A 21717-nucleotide genomic window follows, 5' to 3' on the forward strand; every position below is an offset into this window, starting at 1 on the left:
TTAATGTAATGTGCATCAGTGCATTTAGTGCTAGAAATCGTAACACTGAGATAACATACATCAAAGGCAAAAGACTTGTCTGGTGATTAAACATTAGACAAGATGAGTCCAGTAACATTCCAAAGATACAATACAACAACATCAAACGAGTGAAACTAAAAGGCCAGTCCTCATGCAAACAATGCCAACAGTGAACTGGAAACTCGCCTTACCGGCACCCCATCTGCTCAAGAAACTTGGCAAGTCTTGCGTGCTTCGCTGCCCACTGCTCGGCCAGTTTCTGCTCCTTGGCTTCCGCATCCCTTCTCAGTCCCACTAACTGGTCTCTGCACTCAGCTTCAATCCTCTCCAAAGCAGCATTCTGCTCCTCCCAAAGCGCCCTCACCTTTGCCTCCATCTCCTCGATTTTCTCCCTCCTTCGACATGCCTTCTCAGACTCCAGTTGCAGCTCCACTCTCTTCAACCTCCACGCCGCTTCCTTCTTATGCGCTGCCCAAGCGCGATGCCCTTCCTCCAATTCCCTACAGCATTCCGTCATCTCAGAAATCAACATATTCTCCCCGTGAGGAGGGGGGAAACGGCTGTCATGGTGATTTAGCCAAGGAATCGTGGGTGGGGGAGGAACAGTCGCCGGGGAGAGACTTAGGGTTACAGAAGGAGAATGTGGCCTAATATTGGTGTTATTACTAGAATTAGAAAGCCAAGGAGGAAGTAAAGACGGTGGTGGAGGAGCAGCAGTAGGCGGTGGATCGGAGCGAAGAAACCCTCCGTTTGAAGTCGCCATGGGAAATGTTGGATTAGGACGCTCTTTAACCAGCTTCTCTGCGAAATTCTCAAGTATTCGGTCGTACTTTCCGTCCTCAACGGGGTCTACAACCTATTATTATCAGCAAGGCAACATGAAATATTATTAACTTGAACAAAAAAGAATTACGAGATGATAAGAGGAGAGACAATGGTTAGAAACGGGCACAACCTTGCTGTTGTTCTTCTCCTTGTGCTCTCTCTGTTGCTTCTCTTTGAAAACTTCCCACCACTTTCCCAATCTCTTTGCTGTTCTTCCAGGGACTTCAGCTGCGATTTTCTTCCATTTGTTGCCGTGTTTGGCTTGGAGGCGGATCACTAAACGTTGTTCCTCTTCGGTTAGGGATCCCTTTTTAATGCCGGGTTTGAGATAGTTCTTCCACCTCTCTAGACAGGATTTGGCGTCGCGGTTGAGGGGTGTGTTCATACGCTGTGACACAAGGTTCCACTCTCTTGGTCCATATTGCTTGACGTAAGCACGCAATAGGGCATCTTCCTCAGGTCGCCACCTCTGTCTTTCCTTCATTTCCATGTGCAAATGATACTGCCCATTGGAGCAAACTCCTCATAATGTATCTGATAACAAAATGGAAAGCAGAATTACACAGACTTTTTCAGCAATTTAGGATTTAAGAATTCAGCGCAAAGAAACTGACCCCGTAACACTGGCAGGGTAAACTAACAGCTGCCCACTAGCAGGGTAAACTTAATAGCAGCCCACTACAGTAAAATGTTACTCTAAAAAAATGCTAAAATCTAGTGATAACCCGTAAATGGTTCTCTACCCTGATACGGAGAAGTGTCAACGAAAGAAGAATCCGAAGGGCTTCTCTAAAACAAGAAGAAACTGTAGGTAATTTAAAGAAACGCGAAGCAATCTGCACCGCAACATGGATTCCTCAATAAAAAAGATATTCACGGTATTTAAGGATAGAAGCTATAGCAAGCATCAAGAGATGCCATTTCCCTACCCTATGCATCAGAGGCCATGAGTTCATTAATACTTGGCTTCCTGCATTAGAATAATATATCCGCACGATTGCTAAATAATGAACTGCAACACAAGTTGATTCATGCAATTATGACCCGATTCCTTAAATCTGTTCTCTAGGATGATTCACAATGATGAAATTAGATCATCCATGAATTTTGGTAGCATCCGAGTTTGAAACTGAACATTGGGATCGACCAACCAATTAAGAGACAATTCTTAGTTCGCTCAAACAACATTGGCACTCAACGATGAAACAAAACACATGCAGAAGTTCACATTAGAAGAGAACTAAGAACCAGACATTAATAAGTTCTTGGTCATTAAGACATTAATAGCTGGCACTTCACCCATTATTAATGCTAGGTCTTGTGTTATACTTGGCTTCCTGTTTTAACATGAGCACCAGATCATCTGTAATGTGATATCATATTCTCATGACGAGGATAAGGGTAGCCCGTGTACCCAAATTGGTCAGTTGGATCCTTCAAGTGCCATATATATGTTTGAGGTAAGAAACCGCAAAACCACTACATAGCGGCCGACATTTAAATCTATGGAAGAGAGCTCACATTGGTAAAAAAGAAGACCTTTTAATCTCTCGCATGGATAGAAGATAAGACTTCCTTCTCATCTCGAAGATCATTTAAACCTCAGATACATTTCCAACTACTATGAAATTGTGTCAAAGAATTTCGTTAAAAACACTATGTCGAAATAGAAACAGGGCTTGCAATTCAAACCCCAAGAAATGATCAAAACTAGAAACAGAAGAACTCTAGAAAGTACAATTACAAGTCTCCAAAACAAGGACAACAATTCAGTGTTATACCTGTCGGTGTCATGAACACATTAACAACAGACATTGCAACAGATTGGGAAGGTATCACACCATACCTTAAAACCAAGTAAACACTGATTGTTTCACACTTCCCCGAATCCACAGCCTATTACAAACTCAAGCCAAGGATTTCCAATCTATCACATACATGCTGTGAACTAGAACCACTATTGGCCGTCCACGGTTACGACCATGTTCTTTTTGAGACTCAAGTCTCAATCTTTTCTTTCTGTGCACGGTTTTCAATAAATTTTCTCTCAATTATTACTCACATTTATCTATCTATCCCTCTCCACTTATTACCCAAAATCTAAAATCCCAAAACGAACATGGTCATAGACTCGTAATCTTATCAGTAGTTAGGTAACAAGATCTTGGAACTCAATACAAGGCAGCACGAGTGTTTGAGGGGTTTAGAATCCTTGGACTCAAAAAATGCACTAAAATTTTTACTCTTTTACATGTAATTTAACTCTTCTTTAATATTTTCGGAACCAAATTATTCCTAAATAGCTAAAGTAAATGAAAATTCGCTTAAATTTGTCGATAAGTAGATAATACAGCTCCAAAAAATCAAAATATATATTTATGTGGAACAAAAATCTTGGAGCCGCCCTGCCGATACCACTTTACCAACAATACTCGGCCAAACCGATACCGCTTTACCTACAATACTCGGGCAATATAGTCTCATGTCCGCCTACAGACGATCGTAGCGCAGTTACATATCGGAGTACACCGATTTGGGTTGATATGACAATGAGCTGTGCTTTGAAAAGTAGTAGTTCACTACCACATGGTCACTTACACAAGTAGTGTTTTTCTTTTTCCCTTGATAGATGTCTTGCCTACATCAATGTCTTGCCTATCTCTAAGGTGATGGAGAATGGAAACCGCTAAGCGGCATACGGGCGTACGGGCGGGACAAGCTGAAAGGGCATCAACCACAAAACTAAGCACTCGCATCTCGAGCGAGAATCAAACTCTCACCTTCCATCAGTCAGGAAGAGTTGAGAAGTGTCATTGGGCTCCAGTCAGTTAACAGTTCACGCATCTATCGCAAATAAATAAATAATCAAGGGGAGCTACAATATCCCTTAAAAAGCTGGGGAAAAAAAAAAATTTGTTCATCTGCTTCAACTAAGCTGAGCAAAAAAATAGAAACTGAAAATTTCCTGGCTTTTAAAATAAAGATAAGAACCATTAAAAAAAGGCCCGTAAATTAGAAATAGTCAATCCTAACTAGGAGCTTTTAACAGAGCAGAGAAAACCCCATCATAGCAGCAATGGAAAAGATAGAACTCCCAAAACTACATATATACATTTTGTAAATATAATATACCAAAAAAGAGAGAGCAATGATTGCTGCTTTTTTAATTCAAGAACTGAGAAGAAAAGGCCCGAGAGAGAGAGAGAGAGAGAGAGAGAGCGCTCACATTTCTGTTTGACAAACCTAGCATCTCCTTCGCGGCATTCGTTGTTTGATTTCTTTATCAAAACGGAGCAAAACCCAAACCGTTAAAAAAGGTCTCTACGGACTCCAACTCTAGAGAGAAAGAGAGAGAGAAATATGCTAGAGAGAGAGAATCGGCGACAGAGAAAGCAAGAAACAACGCCTAGACTAGAGAGAGAGAGAGAGACTTATAGAGAGACTGTGGGGGAAAAGAAGGGCACGCGAATGGAAGAAAAAGGCGAGAAACAAATCTCTCTCTCTCTCGTGGATGACGTGTGTAGGGGAATGAGGTTACGTAAGCGCGGGTGGTTATTCTGCCCTCTTCTTGAAACGAAGAAGTAATGTAGAGAGAGAGAGAGGGGGGGGGGGGATGTGAATTTAAGTTGGTTTAGAGAAAGAAACTGAAGCAGAATGACCAGAGGGAGAAATGTTAACGATAGTGGGTGCAAAGCTCGAATTCAGCGCCCATCAGCACCACTTTCCGCTTTTTGATCGGCTCCATATCGCTCAGTGTGCGGCCTGGAGTGAATTCTAAGCTCTAACGGAGCAGTAATTTTGGAAAATGACAGACCCATCGGTAGATTGATTTTATGGAGCGGTAGTATGTGGTAATTGAGAAAAGAAGAGGGAGTGAGTAGTCGTGGCTTACGTTATGGAGGATTCGGCTCAATCCCATGTTTGATTTTTATCCGATATCTATTATAACTAATTTTTTTACTGTATTTTAAAGTTTTTGGGTATTTTCTATATTTTTGTGTCTACGTATGGTAATTCAAGACTTTTGTAATCTTCAATTGCCCAATTATTGAGAACCAGACAAGGCTCAAGGGGGAGTGGTTTGCTGGGCCAAAACAACAGTGTTTTGGACGAACAACATGCATGCCGATCGTGCCAACAGGGTCTTGGATTAATAAAATTTCAAGAAAATTTACAAATCAACAAAAAAAAACGACATATATATGCTGAATGATAGAGGGAATTGCATTGGAGTGGTAAGAGAGGGAAAGAATGGAGAAGTGATGGTTAGGTTTTTTGGAATCTTGAAGTCATGGGAAGGTAAAAACTAAATTGCGCAAACATGGTATTGAAAACATACCCCAATAAAAATAACCATGTACCTTTGCTATATCATTTCATTTTGAAACCCTTTTCCCTTCCGGAATCATGTGCAATTTAGTTCTACTCGAAGTGCAACAATTAGGACAAAATGTGTGAGTAACACACACTCAGGAAAAAACGTCTCCATATCTTATCTTACAATGTAAAAGTTGATTTGGACATGATAATAACATCCAATTTGTCCTAAATGGGGGTATATTAGTCATTTTAAATAGCTTTTTCCATGTATATATGTGGGTGATACTTTTTGCTTGGCCTTCTCGGATCCGCTCTCCGTGCTCCTCCTCATGACCTGCAACGAAGACGGATGGCTGGTGGCAATCTTACGTCCCTCAGACGAGCAAGTAAGTACGAACAGAAGGAGAGAGAAGTAATGTAGCAAGATGTGACTGCGTACCTTTTTAAGGCTTATCCCCTCTTTTTGCAAATATATAGACATTTGGGGGACCTTTTTAAGGCTTATCCCCCTTTTTTGGCAAATATAGACATTTGAGGGACCAGGTTGCAATTTCCGGTGGTCAGCCATTGGTTAAACCCATCGTGTGTTAATTCGGCCAGGCTCGGGAGAAATTTTTGGGCGCCAGACAGATACCACACACATGGTATTCCGTTGACGATCTCAGCTGTCAAAACATATTTTGGACCTTTCAAATTTCTAAGAGAGATAAAAAGCAAAGAGAGTGGTCAATTCTACATCTAATTTTATGAAAATAAAGATTAAGCAAAAAATTAATCAAACTCTTATCGATATCTCCCACCGAGACCTTCATCGGAATATTGAGAATCCCTGGGACAGTATTCATTACTCTACAGAACCCCTAGTCCGTTCCACAGCATGTGGGTGGTGAGGTCGAAAATTGACAAAATTCTTGCGTACGGACAGCACAGTGCACCCAGCCACCCACTGACTTGATCTTTTTCTCTCTCTTCCAATTTTTCTCTTCAAACTCTCCCTCGTGCTGGACCACTGACGTGACTAGATATACGAAACAGCAAAAACACATTTTCACAATATAATGGCAAAACTACTGTGTGCAACGCAGTCCCATCGATCAGTGACATATCTCCATTCTGATTACTAACATCGGACCGTTCATTCCAGAAAAATGGAGCCCATGGCTCCCCTGGGAAGTGGACCAACCCATTTTTTGTACCAGCTGCAGCGCTCCTTCTCAATTCTTGTTTGCCCTTATGTAAAAAAAATTTGATTTTCGCACCTCGCAAATTTTTCGATACTTTCACTTTAGGGGTGTTGGGAGTAATTTCGTGAAGTGCACAATTTACATATATTTTACAAATGTAGGCTGTCTGGCTTAGCATGGATCCTTGAATCATCGGATTCTATTTTGATAGCTACATGCATTCCCTTTGCAGATACTAACAACGATGCTGTGCGCTACGCTCCTCTAATGCAACCCACGTAACAGGGTTTTCGTGTCCCGACGTATATTGGGTGGTATAAAATGATCAAATTCGATTATAGATTCGACTCATTCAAGCCACAAGTCCCGAGGAAAAATTATTCGAGGAGTAGAGTTTCTCTATGATTCAATTGCCAAAGACGAACGTGGTGCAAGTACCACTGTGTTCCCTTTGGGTCCATGGACTCAATCTCTTCATCCGTGCACGATTTTCAATTAGTCTCTCCTTCTATTGTTATTTTAATTTCTCTTTCAACCTTTCTCCACTCATCGTTATACTGAAAACTTCCGTCAAAATTCAAACCACACAAAGTCGGTTCCGAAAGAAAATTTACACAAAAACAAGAGATGCGCAGATGCTTTTCCCCTGCCTCCCTCCATAGGGTGCATTAATAAAGCACATGGTTGTAGGCAATCAATCATAGGCCGGGCGGTTGAGGGTAGCTAGAGGTAGACTAGAGCAGCAGGGGAGGGGGGGCGATGCCCTGATCATCATCTGGCGCTGCCATTATTAGAAGGAGGACGGGGGTGCCTGGGACCCACTACCCTAGTGCAGAAAAATGAGAGATAAATTTGTGGGTATAATTCCATCACCAAAAAGTATATGAAAATAATTTGAATAAAGTTTTAATGACTGCGAATCCATCCGCAAATCAACAGTTTTGGCACAATTATATTTGCAAAATCGTGTTTAAAAGTTGTGTTAATATCACTGTTTAATGCTTAATTTAAGTTAATCTTTTTTGGAGATGGGAGAGACTCGCTCTAGTTTCCATCTCCTCCGTTAATAAAAAAAAAAAACTCCTCCGTTGAGCTCAATTTTTAGACCATCGTAGGTCCGCCCAAGACTCACATCGAAGATCAACGTGAACAACTTTCACATGTACAGATGAGTGTCTTTTAAAAAACTTGTCTTAAACTAAACTTGTTTATAGTTTAAGGACTTTACACAAGTAACGACCATATTCAGTTTGGGTCTTAAGACACAATTCTTTTTCTCTGCGCTCACAGTCCCCAATAAATTTCTTCTTAATTATTACTCTTATTTTTCTATCTTTCTTCACTAGGGCGGAACCACCTTAAGTCTAAGGTGGGCTATAGCGCAGGTGGCTTTCCAGAAAACAAAAACAAAAAAAAAAATTATATGTAAAAATTTAGATTAATAAATTTTAGTCCAATCTATTTTCTCTTTTAGCCTAACCCATCCTACCAACCCATTTTGGACCAGCTCTCTAAGGCTCCGTTCCATAAATCTTCTTAAAAAATAAGCAGTTTATTTCACATTTTCAAATTCAAAAATAATGTAAATGAATTTTTTTTGGATCGTATATTGAGATCTTTCAAACAAGATCCATATTGCATATTTTTAGATTTCAATAAACTCATAATTTTTGAGCTTGAAATTACATTTTTAAAAAATAAAATTTTTTTCCTCTTTCTGGAACAGACTCTAAGCCTCTCTGTTAACATACGTTCTTTCCCCCTCTCCAGCGTTCTTTCTTTTATTTGTTCTCTCTCGTTCTCTCCCTCTCTACTACTGTCAACGGCTGAGTTCTTGTTGATTGTCAGAGTCGAAGAGCTGAAAACCCAGTTAAATCGACTCAAGAAACTTCATGAAACATCGGATGCTCGATCTTCTTAAATCGAATTTCAAGTACGTCAAATCACCAAGCTTCTGATCTATAAGTATTCCCTTATTATGCAAAGCATTGGCTGATATGCTTAGATTTTTACTTATATTGTTAAATGCATAACACTGACTGATGTACTTAGATTTGCTCTTATGTTATTAAATACAAAGCACTGGCTGGTGTGCTTAAATCTTTACTGATTTAATTGATGTATAACACTGGCTGATGTGCTTAAATTTAAAAACTAGAGCACTTTTTGAATTTGTTGGTGTTCAAGGGTTTTTACAAGGTCATTTTTTCCCCTTCATATTGTGCATATTAAAGGCACTACTGCATTAACTCTTAAAAAATAGATATTTGATGTCCTCACTTATTACAATCTACATTATGCGAGGTTCAGGATATGATGATGCTAGCAATATGCGCGGTGAATTGAATGGATTACATGTTTTATTTTTTAGAGATTGTCCGTATCCATATTATATACTATATTGTTTTGTGCACTAATTTTTTTTTTAAGATTAGCTCAAAACAAAATCAATTCCTAGTTCTGTCCTTGTCTTCACTCTTTACTCTAAAATTTCTGTCAAAGTCTAATCCGAATAGAGTCCCGTGTTTATGCTAAGTGGATTTTTCATTGATTTATGCGAAAAGAATAACCTGTCTTAACTCTTAACTCTCGTTCCCGCTCACGAATACGCACGGTCGTACACAAGTCGAGGCCAGAGGGAGTTAGGGGGTGGGACTGTAGTCCGCGTTTCACGGCACAAGGAGACGAGTCTGATGGGGACATGACCTTACTACTACTGCCAACACCAAACCCCCCCACCCCCCTTACCCCCTCTCAGTTGTCAGTGATACGTTACGTCGGGGGTTTCTTTTCTCTCTCTCTCTTCCTTCCTTCCTTTCTCTCTCTCTCACTGTGTATTACTATACTGTATATATATGTACGTAGGATCCGGACCCTTCTCTGTGATTTTGGGGGGTTAAAAAAACAGTACGCCCCCAAAGGGCCAAAAAAAAACACCCTAGCTAACAGAGGGATCATTCCGCTTCATCTTTTTACCCTCTCTGCCACTATTTATCTAGTATCTACTGCCTTTAACGGTTCATAATTTGTTTTCTTGACACTAAAGATTTGGAAATTGATATTTGCACTCTTTTTTTTGTTATTCACATTCTTTTTTTATTTTGTAGTATTGAAATTGTATGTATTTTTTTACTAAAAGACAAAAAAAAGAAAAGTGAATAACAAAAAATGGAGTGTGAATATCAGTTCTCAGATTTTCTCAATTTGTTTCTTGAATTATTAGGGTTTTGTGAATGTTGGACGGTCTTGATTGCGGCAAATGTTATCCGATCGACATGTAGAAAATTTACTAACATTTAAAGGAGCAAGGTAAAATAAAACGGAAGCAAAACAACATCCATGTGTTAGTCGTCGGTTTAGGAAAGTTCAAAATCTTTATTGTATCTGACAGTTTTTTCACATGGGTTTTCATGCATCCCTTAATCACTCTGGTTTAAACTTTTAGAATGTGTTTGCAGAAAATTCTTGAATTATCATATCATTGTCACTATCTCTTTTTTGTCAAAGTTTTGTATTTTCATCATAAAATAACACCTATAACAGTGGCAGACAAGTTTGTCATGTTAGAAAACTTATGGTAAGTGTAAAATGATACACAAACATCAAGGATGTAAGTGTAAATTAGGTCTGATAGGAGTATTATTGATTACTACCAAAAACTACTGTATTGCAGAGGTAGAGGAAAGGACAGAAGTGAGGGTATCTTTGGGGGGAGAAAATGTTGATGGTGACACATCAATCATGCTATAAAATTGAGGGAGATCCTCCCCTATAATCTCTACTCTCTGACCACTCCCCCCCTGCCCCACCCGGCCACCCCCTCTGGAAAAAGTTAAAGTGGGTATTGTTTTAGTGGGTGTCAAGTGGATATAGAGCATTCCAACAGTGAGCTGTCACAATACCATACCCCCCTCAATTCTCCACCTTTTGAGTCCAAATTAGAAAACCGAAATGCTACTGGTACATACAATTTGTGAACAGATTTTGTGGTGGGGTTCACCATGGGTCCCATACAAATGATCCGAGTCGTTCATTAAATGTAAAACATTTTTTCAAGGGTTTCTTTAAAAAATCAGCTCAATCCAATACCTATAGGTGCTTAATCTAATCATCTAACTTTTCATTACCCGGAAATCTGAATGAAAATTTAGATAATTGGATCGAGTACTTATAGGTATTAGATTGAGCTGATTTTTCATGGAGACTCTTGAAAAAATATTTTACATTTAATGAACGGCTTGGATCATTTGTGTGGGACCCTTAGTGGGCCCCACCACAAAATCTGTGCACAATCTGTACACAGATTGTCTGTACCAGTAGCATGGTTCATTAGAAAATGCTACTAGTAAAAATTTAAGGAGAATGGGTTATAAGTCTGTCCCTTAGAGACGGCATGCGTGTTGAGTTGATTTGAATCGTCTATGTTCTGCAATGGCCAATTTAGATTGCATATCGATTAAACAGATCTTGATCGTCCATTGCTGTTTGGCTTGAGATGCAATTTGACTTGTTCATTGTCGAGCATGAACTGCCCAAATCGATCCAACAGGAATACTACTGTCCCTAAGGGGACAGTAGGCACCCCTAGTTCAGGGTGTGGACCAACATTTTTCTGCCAACTTTGATTATCGTAATCGTTTTACTTTTCAACACTTGTCGAGAACGTCGCTTGTGATAAAAGTTTGTGTCGATTGGATACCACGCGTTTTATTTGCCAGAACATTTTATGATTTTTCCAAAAACTAGTAGAAATAAAGTTTGAAACAATGGAATTCGAACTCGTTTCTTGCAAGACAAATATATTTTAGAAACATGTCAAACGGTATTTGATCAGTACGATTCTTCCAATAACTAACGTTCTCGACAAAGTAATTAACGATTTCGTTCATCAAAAAGACCCTGCAATGGACACAATCGGACGGTTTAGACTCCGTTCTGCTAAGAGAGATATATAAGTACTTATTTTTTAAAGTAAATATGAAATACTAAATAAGAATAATCTGTCTCATAAAATAAAAAATAAAAATCTTAACAAAACGAGACGTTAGTCCCTTCGAGGGATCGGAGAGCATCTCCCTCCACAACAAAAATATACCCTACTTGATGCACCCAAACAGTTCACCTCATATATACACTATCATTTCCACTAGAGGGTTTTATTTGTGAACAGAAAAGACAGTACAAGGGAAAGCCTGTAGATCTATTGGGATCTGTGAGAGAGAGGGAAAAAAAGTAGAGAGAGAGAGGGGCCAGTCCCCTCACTATGTTAACCTGAGGTGGTCAGAAGCTCCTCCCAAGTCTCAAAAACAAAGTTGGTTAGGCGAATGGGAAACATACAAAATCCTTTCTTTAAACAATATTTTGTCCTGCCCCCCTCCCCTCTCTCAGAGGACTGTTGCTGCCCTCAAGTATTTAAAGGCTGTTTTCAGGTTTTCTAATCACTGTTTATTTCGATGCTACGCTAGCCTAATCGATGTGTAGTACAAAATACTCCCGCCGTCCGAATTTAATAATTGCTTGTTTAATTTTAATTGAATAAAAATAAGTTATATTTTTAAATTGATAATGAATTTCCGAATTTAATAGTTGCTCGTTTAATTCTAATTAAATAAGAGATGAGTTATATATTTAAATTGATAATGAATTTTATATCTAATAAGAATTTTGTTTGATAAATCTCAATTAATTTAATAAAATAATATTTTTTAAATTACACAAAATATTATAAATTACAAGATATACTCCAATCGATTGAAAAATTACACAAACCACATAAAAAGACTATTAAATCCGGACGGAAGGAGTAGGTCAAAATTGGGTTAAGGGTGTAGACGAGCCGAGCTTCATAGTGCTCAAGCTTGGCTCGTTCGTAAACGTGCCCCTTAACGAGCTGAACTTGACTAATTTTGAGAGTCAAGCTCGGCTCATTTGGCTTGTTTGAAAAACGAACTCAAAACTCGAGCTCGAGCTCTGCTCAATTTGTAAACGAGCCAACCGAGCTTAACGGGCCGAGCCAAGAGCTGCTCGATTTGTTTGTAGCTCTTGTAGTCTGTTGGAGAGTGGGGTTTAAAATCGAAATGGGATCCTCTCATTGGACGATTCTGTCCAGGCTGTTTCCGGCCTCTTCCCTTGTTCATTTTGATGATCAAGAGCATCCAATTAGTACCCAAAAAATTCATGTTAATCGAAATTGTTTGATGCGTTCTCGGAATATATTTATCACTAGAAAAATGAATTTTTATCCAGTGTAGCAATGTTTGCTATCCTCATCTTTCTATAGATAAATATGTTTCGAAAACACATCAAGCGATATCTAGTGTTGCCTTGTTGGGTTTTTTCCAATATGGATCACGCAGTCCAAGAGCTTTTACCCTAACTCGGCCCAATTCTTGTTTTGGCACTTAAAATTGAGATCCTTAGGCCCAATTTGGGCCGTGCAATGGACCTGGTCAGAAATATTTCCCAAACCACCAGCCCATGATTGTTCAAAAACCCCGAAGCATGATAAGATTCGCATATTTATTTTGTTCAAAAAAATGTATATATTTTATTTAACTCTTCTATTAAAACTCCCATAGAGTTTTTTTTTTCTTTTTCCTTTTTTCTTTTTCAAGGAGTGTGCAAGTGCCTGGACGTAATGATAAAAAAGAAGTAAAAATTACGACATGGACGGAGCTAAGATTTAAACTTCAGGGATGCCGAAACTTTATATTCCAGGTTTAGAGTCTCCAACCCAATCCCATCGGGAGTTTTACCATATCTTTCTCAGGATTCGAGACCTATGTTTTATTTAGAAAAATGATTTTAAATCTTCATCCTAGACTTTTTTTTATTTCCCCCACAATTTTTGTTATCAAATCATTACGTCAAGCCTTTAATACAATTTTTTCCCCTAACTCCACTTCACCAAGATTTTACCGAGAACAATACGTCTGCACTAATTTCTTAACCTGTGAACGGAGCAGGTGTGCGCACACTAGCAACCCCAAACCCGAGTTCACAAAGCCTTGAGATTTTTTGTGCAACTTGTAAGAACCATTTGACAAGGGAATCACAAAATTTTTTTTTGTAACCAATTAGAGTTTGCGGTATAAATTCAAAATTCAACTGTGTTATCCACGAAAGAGGATGTCCCAATATGCCATTGTTTTTCCTGCCGAAAGGCTTTGTATTCAACTGTGTTATCCATGAGGAAGATAAGGTATATATACCATTCTTTTTTCTTTTTAACCCTACATAGATGGACAGGGTTTTTGTCAACGGGCTCGCAACTCAATGATAATTTCTCACCTATTATTCCACGCGGAAGGCGAGGGTTCAATTCTCGCCAGGAGCGCAAGTGCTTGGTGTGATGGTTAACGACCTTTGAGCTTGCCCCATCCGTTTTTAGCTGAGTTGTACCTCTTCTTCATCCCCTTAGGCCTTAGGAGTAGGCTAAACATCTATCGAGTGATAATTTAAGAAAAAGGAGTAGAAGATAGATAGATAGGGTTTCCCTTTCTTTTTCGACTTGATAAGTTAGTTTAATCCACTCTTCTGATATTACACTTGCCCCAATTGCGGGGTTGGTGTTGTACAGTGAGGTGCACAGTATTGTGTTACACACCTTTGAGCCATCGGATCATGCATCCGACGACTCGGATCTCATCTCGGCAACCAACGATCGAGAGCCATTCATTGCCAAGATGAGATCCTAACCGTCGGATGCACGATGTGATTAGGGATGGCAATTACCTCCGATCCGCCCTCGCCTCCGACCTCCCCGCCCCGATCCGAGCGGGTATTCCCCGATCCGATAGACAAATGGGGCGGGTATGGTATTTGCTTCCCCCGCCCCGTTTTAACCCGATCCGAACCCAATTGTAGATATTTATATTTTTGTATGTATATGTCTAAATAAATTTCATTGTTTTGATATAATAAGAGCAATATACCAATTAATAAAACACTAATTTATGTCTTTGTTTTTTTTATTTCTATTTTTTTCAACTCTCATTAATCATCAATATCTTGTTTTTTTTTTTCAAAACACTCTAAAAAGAACAAAACTAGTCAAATTATTATGGTGAATGGGGACTCGATTTTTCCCCGACCCCGACCCCGACACCTCTCCAATTTCCCCCTCTCCGACTCCGATCCGATATAGAATGGGGCGGGTTTGGGGGACGCAAAATCCAACCCGATCCGCCTCATTGCCATCCCTAGATTTGATGGCTCGGAGGTGCGCAACACCATGCTGCGCACACCACTGCACAACACCATCACCCAATTTGATATGGAATTAGTTTTGTAGAGTTACTTAAACCTGTTTGAATTTCGAAGGAATTGGAAACATAATTAAGAGCTTCGATTTATTTATACTTCTAATGAGAATATATATAGGTTTATTTAATTTCTATTTCAACCACTTGAGGCACTTAGACGGATTTAGTTTAATAGAGATTTTATATGCAATATGTATTTTATTGATAAATTCTTATTGGTTCTGTTAAATCAAAATTTTAAAATAACAAAAAAATTCTAAATCGAAACCATATTACTAGTAATTTAAAAATGACACGAATCTCTAAAAAAAAGCCAATCAAATTGGAATAGACGGCCCGAGCCTCAATTCCACATCTTTATATATATATATATATATATATATATATATATATATATATCCTTAATTGACCTACCGAACAAACATGAAATTCACACACACACACATGTTGTACGGGCGCTAAGCTTGCTAAAACCAAGCTTTTCACAAGTAGCTCAAGTTAGGCTAACTCGGCTCGGTTCATTTAGTAAAGAGCCAAGCTTGAACATAATTTATAAAGGTTGTTTAGTAACCGACCTGAGCTCAAGTAAGCCATAGCCGGGCTTGGCCCAAGCCCATTAATAAAGGCTTCTTTAGCATTCGGACCGTGCTCGAGTTCTTACTTGCTAATCGAGCTCGAGTTCACTAAATTCGAGACAATCTAAGTTTCGAACACTCTGAATCTTGCTTTCGCTCCTTTGCACCCCTTAGAGCAAGTTTATCAGCTCATGTAAACTACCTATATAGCCATTTTACATCACCAAAAGTGAGAAAAGTACTCTGCAGCAGAATCGGTAAAGGAGGAGGTAAACTCCCTCCAGTTACAGTTCCAAGGTAAAAGAAGAGTGCGACTGTTCACAAGCTTTCTCATTTCTTTATTGTTTTCTCTCTCTCTCTCTCTCTCTCTCTCTCTCTCTCTCTCTCTCTCTCTCTCTCTCTCTCCTCAAAAAAGAAAAAAAGGAAATAAAAGTAATATTTTTTTAATAGAGAATATGTTAAATAGATGGTATTGATGTAGTGTTGAAAGAAATATGAGTAGATAAAATAAAAAAAGTGCACTGTTTACGAGCAATTTTACCAATCTACTGATAAACTTGCTCTTAGACATCCTTAACAAATTGGAAATGCAATTTTACAAATTAAATTCTACACATTTTTCCTTTGTGCTAAAAAAACAGCTGATAGATATGAAGGGTGAATGCGTAGAAGTGAAGTGGAAAAGTCTCGAAAAAAAAAAAACTGGAAAACGTGAAGCAATAACTTCAATTAATGCCCAGCGGATGGAGCACATGATGGTTGTTCAGAAAACCCGAGTCACAGACCTCTACAAGTGGGCCATATGCCCGAGGATGCTGCCGAGCGGGTATAGAGCGGCCGGATGCCGATCCGGCCGCTCATCTCAGCATGGATGATTCGGATCGAATCTAAAAGTATATAAATCTGAACCGTTCATTGTTCGAGTAAAATCTGAGCCGTTGATTGCCAAGATGAGTATCTTCCGGTATCTCTCTCTCCAAGCCTGCATGTGAGGTGGGTTTGTAACAACCCAATCCGGGGCCCTACTCCCTTCAATGTGAAATCAATGCTGTTTGATGCACATATAATTAATACCGTTGCTTGAGGTTTTCACGTGAGGCATAAAATTGTACCTTTGTCCCTACTGGAGTAAAAATTTTGGTACTGATGTTCAATAAAATCGAAAATTGATATTTGCGCTCCCTTTTTTTTAGGCAAACGCTCCACTTTTTTCATGAAGTATGTTGAAAATGGAGCGCCTGCATTAAAAAAATGAGCGCGAATATCAATTCCTATAAAATTTCACCTAAAACATTATGGTACTACTGTTCATAAAATTTCCCCTGAGGCACGTATCATCTCAATCTATCACGGGCCAGTGCCGGAAATGCGCATATGCCAAAGTGCGCCAAACGCACACGTTGCCAGTTACGATCAAGGCAAAGGCATTTACACAGAGTTTAATCACTTCCTGGGTTTTGGCATCCGTTCCACACGACACCGGTCCACACCCCCAAATCAATTAGCAGATTAGTTTTTAATCGTTCCACATCCCCCTATCGCTGTTTATTAGGAGGAAATCAATTTTTTTTTTTGGGTCCCGTCTGAATGGATCTCTCAAAAAACCTTTCACCTTTCTCCCCCCTTAACTAAAACAATCAATGAATAGGGTCAATTTTCACTTCATATTTCTTTCACCTTTCTTTGGTTATTCAAATCAAATTCTTTGAAAGGTTGCATCTTTTCACTCCCACAAACATTACCTCGTTCGTTTAAGGATTTTGAATTTTGAATTCTAATCATTATTTTATTTTTCTTCAATTATTTTTCTCTTTATCTCTCTTCAATTATTATCTCTATTTTCAATCATTATTCCATTTCTCTCCACACTAATTACCTATAAATTAAAATCCAAAATCCCAAAACGAACATTTTAAAACCATCAACATTTTAACACGTCAATCTCAAACATCTATTACAAAATAGAACAATACCCAATACTATATGGGGATATCATATCATAACAATAAAAACATGATAGATATATCATTATAGCTGCGGGCTACAATACTTTTTTTGTAATTTCATGCAGCCACCTCAGCTTTTGCTGGTTCTCACTTAAACCCCACCCCAAAACCAAACAAGTCAAAAAGTAGTAGTAAAAAACTAAAGTGGAATTATAAAAAGTTACCACAAATCCACTTTTCTAAACCTATCACCCTTTTTCTTCTACTATTGCTAATCGCCCACTTTCCTTCAGATTTTCCCGAGAAAAAAGAGAAAAAACAGAAGGCGGGAAAACTGGAATTTTTTTTCCTTCCAAATTTTCAGACGCGGAAGTTCTTGCCCATGAAAGTCTGGCCGAACTGCCAATGAGCGGGTGCCACGTTCCATGAGGTGGAGGAGCGGCGGTCACTGGCCGTGACTCGGAAGGACAAGGCCTGGCCGACGAGGACGGCGTTGGATTGCCAGTTCTGCCCCCAGTTGCGGCTCATGGGCATCCACTGGGTGTTGGCTCCTTTGACGCTGACCCTCACGATGTCCCCTGCGCCCGCAACGTTGCTGACCAAAACCAAGTTGAAGTAGCTGAAGCCGTTGATCGTGAACCTGATCCCTCCTTCCTTTCTGCACGCCACTCTGAAAAAAAAATACACAACAAATGGGTGGTTATTGAAATTGTGCGATACTAAAATTTCAACATGTGCACTATGGAGACGGACGAAAATGAACAAATTTGATAACAGAGTTTAAAAAACACATTGACCGGAACACATTTATCATAAAACAAAATGCATTTCGACCCAATTCCCTCGTGTGTATTTTTCAAGAAAATGAATGTGTTTGGAGATAATACAGATCAATATCAAACCGTTCGATATTCTTAACAAGCTCTATAATAAGAACAGGCTTCCTTATCAAAATGAGCCGCGGGAAGAAGCCCAAAAATGACCCAATGATCCCGACATTTTATAATCAATAATTCTAAAATCACAAATACACTCACAAGTCATGTGGGTCCTATACACATCGGAGGTGTTTGCGTGTGTGAGCTCAGCATAGCTTGTTAGTGTGTTTGTGTACGTGTTTTTGGTTTGTAGCATAATTGTTTTATAATTAGAGAAGATCCTCGTCCATTAACATAGTAGTGGCCTGGTGGGAGTATTTATATGTGCACACGGTTGGGTAAATATTTTAGTGCAATGAACTTAAAGTACCAAACTACCCTCAACCAAAGATCAAACTACCCTCTTGCCCCTGACAATTATTTGGGTCCGAACCGTGGTGCAGTCTGAGTAATTTCCTGAATTCCCGGAATGCCATCAGTCATGGTGGCTTTGTGGACGGTTTTCTCAACAGGGGTCTGGGGGTAGTTATGTCATTTCGTGATAGGATTCGACTAGACAGCACGACAGCGCGCCGAAAGTGACGAAACCGTTCGAAATTCCTTTACGACAGACACTGGACAGATTCGGTCAAAATAGAGAAGAAATGGGATGGGTATTTCTGTCCAACTAATAAAGTCCTTATCCAGAAGTAACCGCATGCGGAGTTTCTTGAAAAACAATTTATAGTATAATAAAAACGGTATAATAAAGCTTGCCATCTCTTCTTAAGAACAAAAAATGCTTAATGCTAATTTTTTCCTCAACAATGCTACGTAGGTAGATTTATGTGTATATATCTGCACACAAATAAGTACAAAACCATGAAATGAGCGTGAAACGTCCGTTATTTTTGAGAAGTTCACAAACGATTTCACACACATCGGTGTCGAGATGTACACAGACTTTCCCGTTTTAAACTGGGGGAGCATGCGGTATACGTTTTGGTCCATCCGGGCCGTCCATATTCGGCGATGGACGGCTCCAAATTCATCTCGGCAATGAACGGATGCTCTGGGGTTCCCATTTTCCATACCAGTCTAAAATCATTTCTCTTACCTAAAACGCCATCCATTCCAATCAATGCAACTTCCGTGAACCCTCGCTCTGCCACAACGAGAAAAGTACCAGAAACCCTACCGCCGCACCCCCCACACGTGAACAGAATCCCTCCAGAAGTAATTACACAGAACAACTGGGCACCATTGTCCAATAACCACATTCTAACTTTTCTTATCTATACTAGTAATATTATTCTACTCTTTTCGCAGTTTTTAAACACAAAAAATCAAATATTATGCATTTTGAAAATTAAAAAAAAAAAAGGTGATAAATGGGGGAGTTAAAAATCTGGTGCCCGGGAACTAGAGAAACTAGAGTCTGGACCCCATACGGCGTCGAAACCAAGCAAATCAAAACGCAACACAAGTTCAATTCCTGTACTGAAATTTTCTATACCTCAGTACCGGTGCATTTTCGGCGATTAAATCGAATAAAAATGGTAAAAACATAACACAAAACTGTTCACACAATCTAACAGCCCAAAACATCTATGTACAGAAGTAGATTAATTTTTCGGTACAAAGAATCTCGGGGTTTTTTAGATTCCACCCACAGAAGAAAAAAGGGGAGAGAGAGACTGACCGGCGGAAAGCGACGGGGACGATACCGGCCTTGTACTGGGCCATCTTGAGGAACATGGGCATGGCGAGGTCGAAGTGGGGACGGGGCGGGTTGCACCAGCCGCCGTTGTCGCTGGGTTGGGCGAAGTTGGGCGGGCAGAAGTTGGTGGCCGTCACCAGTATAGACGGGCTGCCCGGGTGGCACCACTGGGGGTCGTTGTCGCACTTGAGCTCGAAGCACGCGCCGCAGCTCAGCCCGTTGTTGAACAGCGCCGTGCTCAGCGCCGCCGTGTTCACCCCGTAGCCTTGGCTGTACAGGTTTCCGTACCCACACGCCCCACCTATAAAAAAACAAAAAAAAAAAACCGCAAAATCAATACCGCCACTCTCTTACGGTTATAGATCCAATGAGGACCAATTAGAAAAATATGCACGACTAAAAATAGAATGTGTAGGTTTTTCAGGTTCCAATCGAGTAATTAATTCAGATCTGGGGAAAGAAAAGCTCTAGATTCAAAACTAAACCAGAGCTTTTCAAGGGTTTACGGGGAAAATGCAAGGCATGGCTTAGGAGATTTCAGATTTGGCGGGAAAATGCAGGGCACGGGTTAAGGTTTGCAGCGGGAAAAATTCAGGACCGAAGTTGGGAGAACAAGCTTTTTTCACGAAGATACAGAGGGGTTCGGAAATGGGTTAGAAACAGAGGAGCGAAAAATAAAGAACCTAGTACAACAGGAGGTATTTTACAGTTCGTAAATCGAAGAACAGTTTAAAGAAGTGAGGGAAATCGCAGTATGTTATGTACCCATGGTGCCAGAGGCGTCGCTGCCGCCGTAGAAGGTGGCGTGGGCGGTCTCCCACTGGCCGCCGGAGTAAACTCCGGGGATCCTGGCGCTAGCGAAACCAACAAGCGAGACCAGAGCAGCAATGCAGAAGAGCGGCCTCAGTAGTGGAGCCATTTCACACGCTCACTGAAACTGGAGAAACAGAGCGTAGTGGGTTTCTTCTGAAGAGAGAGAGAGAGTGTGTGTTTGCGTTTTGGAGAGAGAGAGTGGGGGAAGTGGAAGGGTGGGATTGGGGCGAATTGAAAGCGGGAGGAAGGTGGGGTACTTATGCTAGGGAAGGCAAGGGGGCGAATCACATGAGGTGCAGGGACCCACCATTATTACCGTGTAATATTACTGGTCTCCTTCTCCGTGATCCCCAAACCCCCCCACCCCCCCCCCCGCTCTCTCTCTCTCTCGTGCAGGGACCCACCATTATTACCGTGTACTGTAATTTTTACTGCTCTCCTTCTCCGTGATCTCTCTCTCTCTCTCTTTCTCTCTCTCTCTCTCTCTCCTCTTTTCTTTTCTACTTTTGCTATAAATTAAACTGTTAGAGCATCTCCAATTCATACAAAATAGAGGATGGATGTAACACATTGAGGGGAGATTTTGTAATTTATTTCACTTTTTCTTCACTTTTTCTACTTTTTGGGAGAATCTTTGAGGGACCCACCGTCCTTTTTAGAGTTTGGTCCTCCAAAAGTAAATTTGGTCCTCTAAAAATGGAGGACCAAAAGTAAATTTGGAGTACAAATTTCCTCCAAACTCTAAAAAGGACGGTGGGTCCCTCAAAAATTCTCCCAAAAAAGTACAAAAAGTGAAGAAAAAGTGGAATAAATTACAAAATCTCCCCTCAATGTGTTACATCCATCCTCTATTTTGTATGGATTGGAGATGCTCTTATGAGCATCTGCATCACATCAGGGACGCTACTTCTCTGGTGCCGCTATAATAACCAGCCAAAAGAGGGAATTGGCCTTGCATCAGCCTCTTCTCTCTTGACATCAAACTAACATTGCTACAGTACCTCGTGGAAAACCAAGAGGAACTATTCACAGGTTAAACATTAATTTAATGTTTTCAATTCAAACTTTGTTTAAACTTTTCATATTTGGTTCTAAGACTTTCTTAGGGAGCTCGTTAAAAGCCTTAGAGTTAAAAATTCATTATGATCATTTAGGATAAAAGGATTAGAAAAATAAAAATTTTGCACTGGTT

General features: G+C 39.9%; 2 protein-coding genes across 2 annotated transcripts; both read right to left on the bottom strand.

The window, feature by feature from the left end:
- LOC131326406 (transcription factor AS1) lies at nt 1–4763 on the bottom strand. The gene is made up of 3 exons (XM_058359189.1): nt 4073–4763; nt 977–1380; nt 1–877 (listed from the first exon to the last, which is right to left on the bottom strand). Exons 2-3 carry the CDS (start codon nt 1334–1336, stop codon nt 209–211), a joined length of 1029 nt encoding a protein of 342 aa, XP_058215172.1. The 5' UTR covers nt 1337–1380; nt 4073–4763; the 3' UTR covers nt 1–208.
- A 12336-nt stretch (nt 4764–17099) lies between these two features.
- LOC131326408 (expansin-A6-like) lies at nt 17100–20757 on the bottom strand. Its single transcript, XM_058359190.1, has 3 exons — nt 20478–20757; nt 19695–20013; nt 17100–17805 (listed from the first exon to the last, which is right to left on the bottom strand). The coding sequence occupies exons 1-3, from the start codon at nt 20629–20631 to the stop codon at nt 17496–17498; spliced, it is 783 nt and encodes a 260-aa protein (XP_058215173.1). The 5' UTR covers nt 20632–20757; the 3' UTR covers nt 17100–17495.
- Nucleotides 20758–21717: the final 960 nt, after the last annotated feature.

This window comes from Rhododendron vialii, chromosome 5a (genome assembly GCF_030253575.1).
Source record: "Rhododendron vialii isolate Sample 1 chromosome 5a, ASM3025357v1".
Taxonomy (NCBI): Eukaryota; Viridiplantae; Streptophyta; class Magnoliopsida; order Ericales; family Ericaceae; genus Rhododendron; species Rhododendron vialii.

What these genes read in the sequence shown, in the direction of transcription:
- LOC131326406 (XM_058359189.1), bottom strand. Translation starts at nt 1,336, where the DNA reads ATGGAAATGAAGGAAAGACAGAGGTGGCGACCTGAGGAAGATGCCCTA. An exon ending in AGGAGAAGAACAACAGCAAG is followed by an intron (nt 878 to 976) that starts GTTGTGCCCGTT and finishes TGATAATAATAG; the next exon opens with GTTGTAGACCCCGTTGAGGA.
- LOC131326408 (XM_058359190.1), bottom strand. Translation starts at nt 20,631, where the DNA reads ATGGCTCCACTACTGAGGCCGCTCTTCTGCATTGCTGCTCTGGTCTCG. An exon ending in CGACGCCTCTGGCACCATGG is followed by an intron (nt 20,014 to 20,477) that starts GTACATAACATA and finishes GTTTTTTTATAG; the next exon opens with GTGGGGCGTGTGGGTACGGA. An exon ending in GTCCCCGTCGCTTTCCGCCG is followed by an intron (nt 17,806 to 19,694) that starts GTCAGTCTCTCT and finishes TTTTTTTTTCAG; the next exon opens with AGTGGCGTGCAGAAAGGAAG.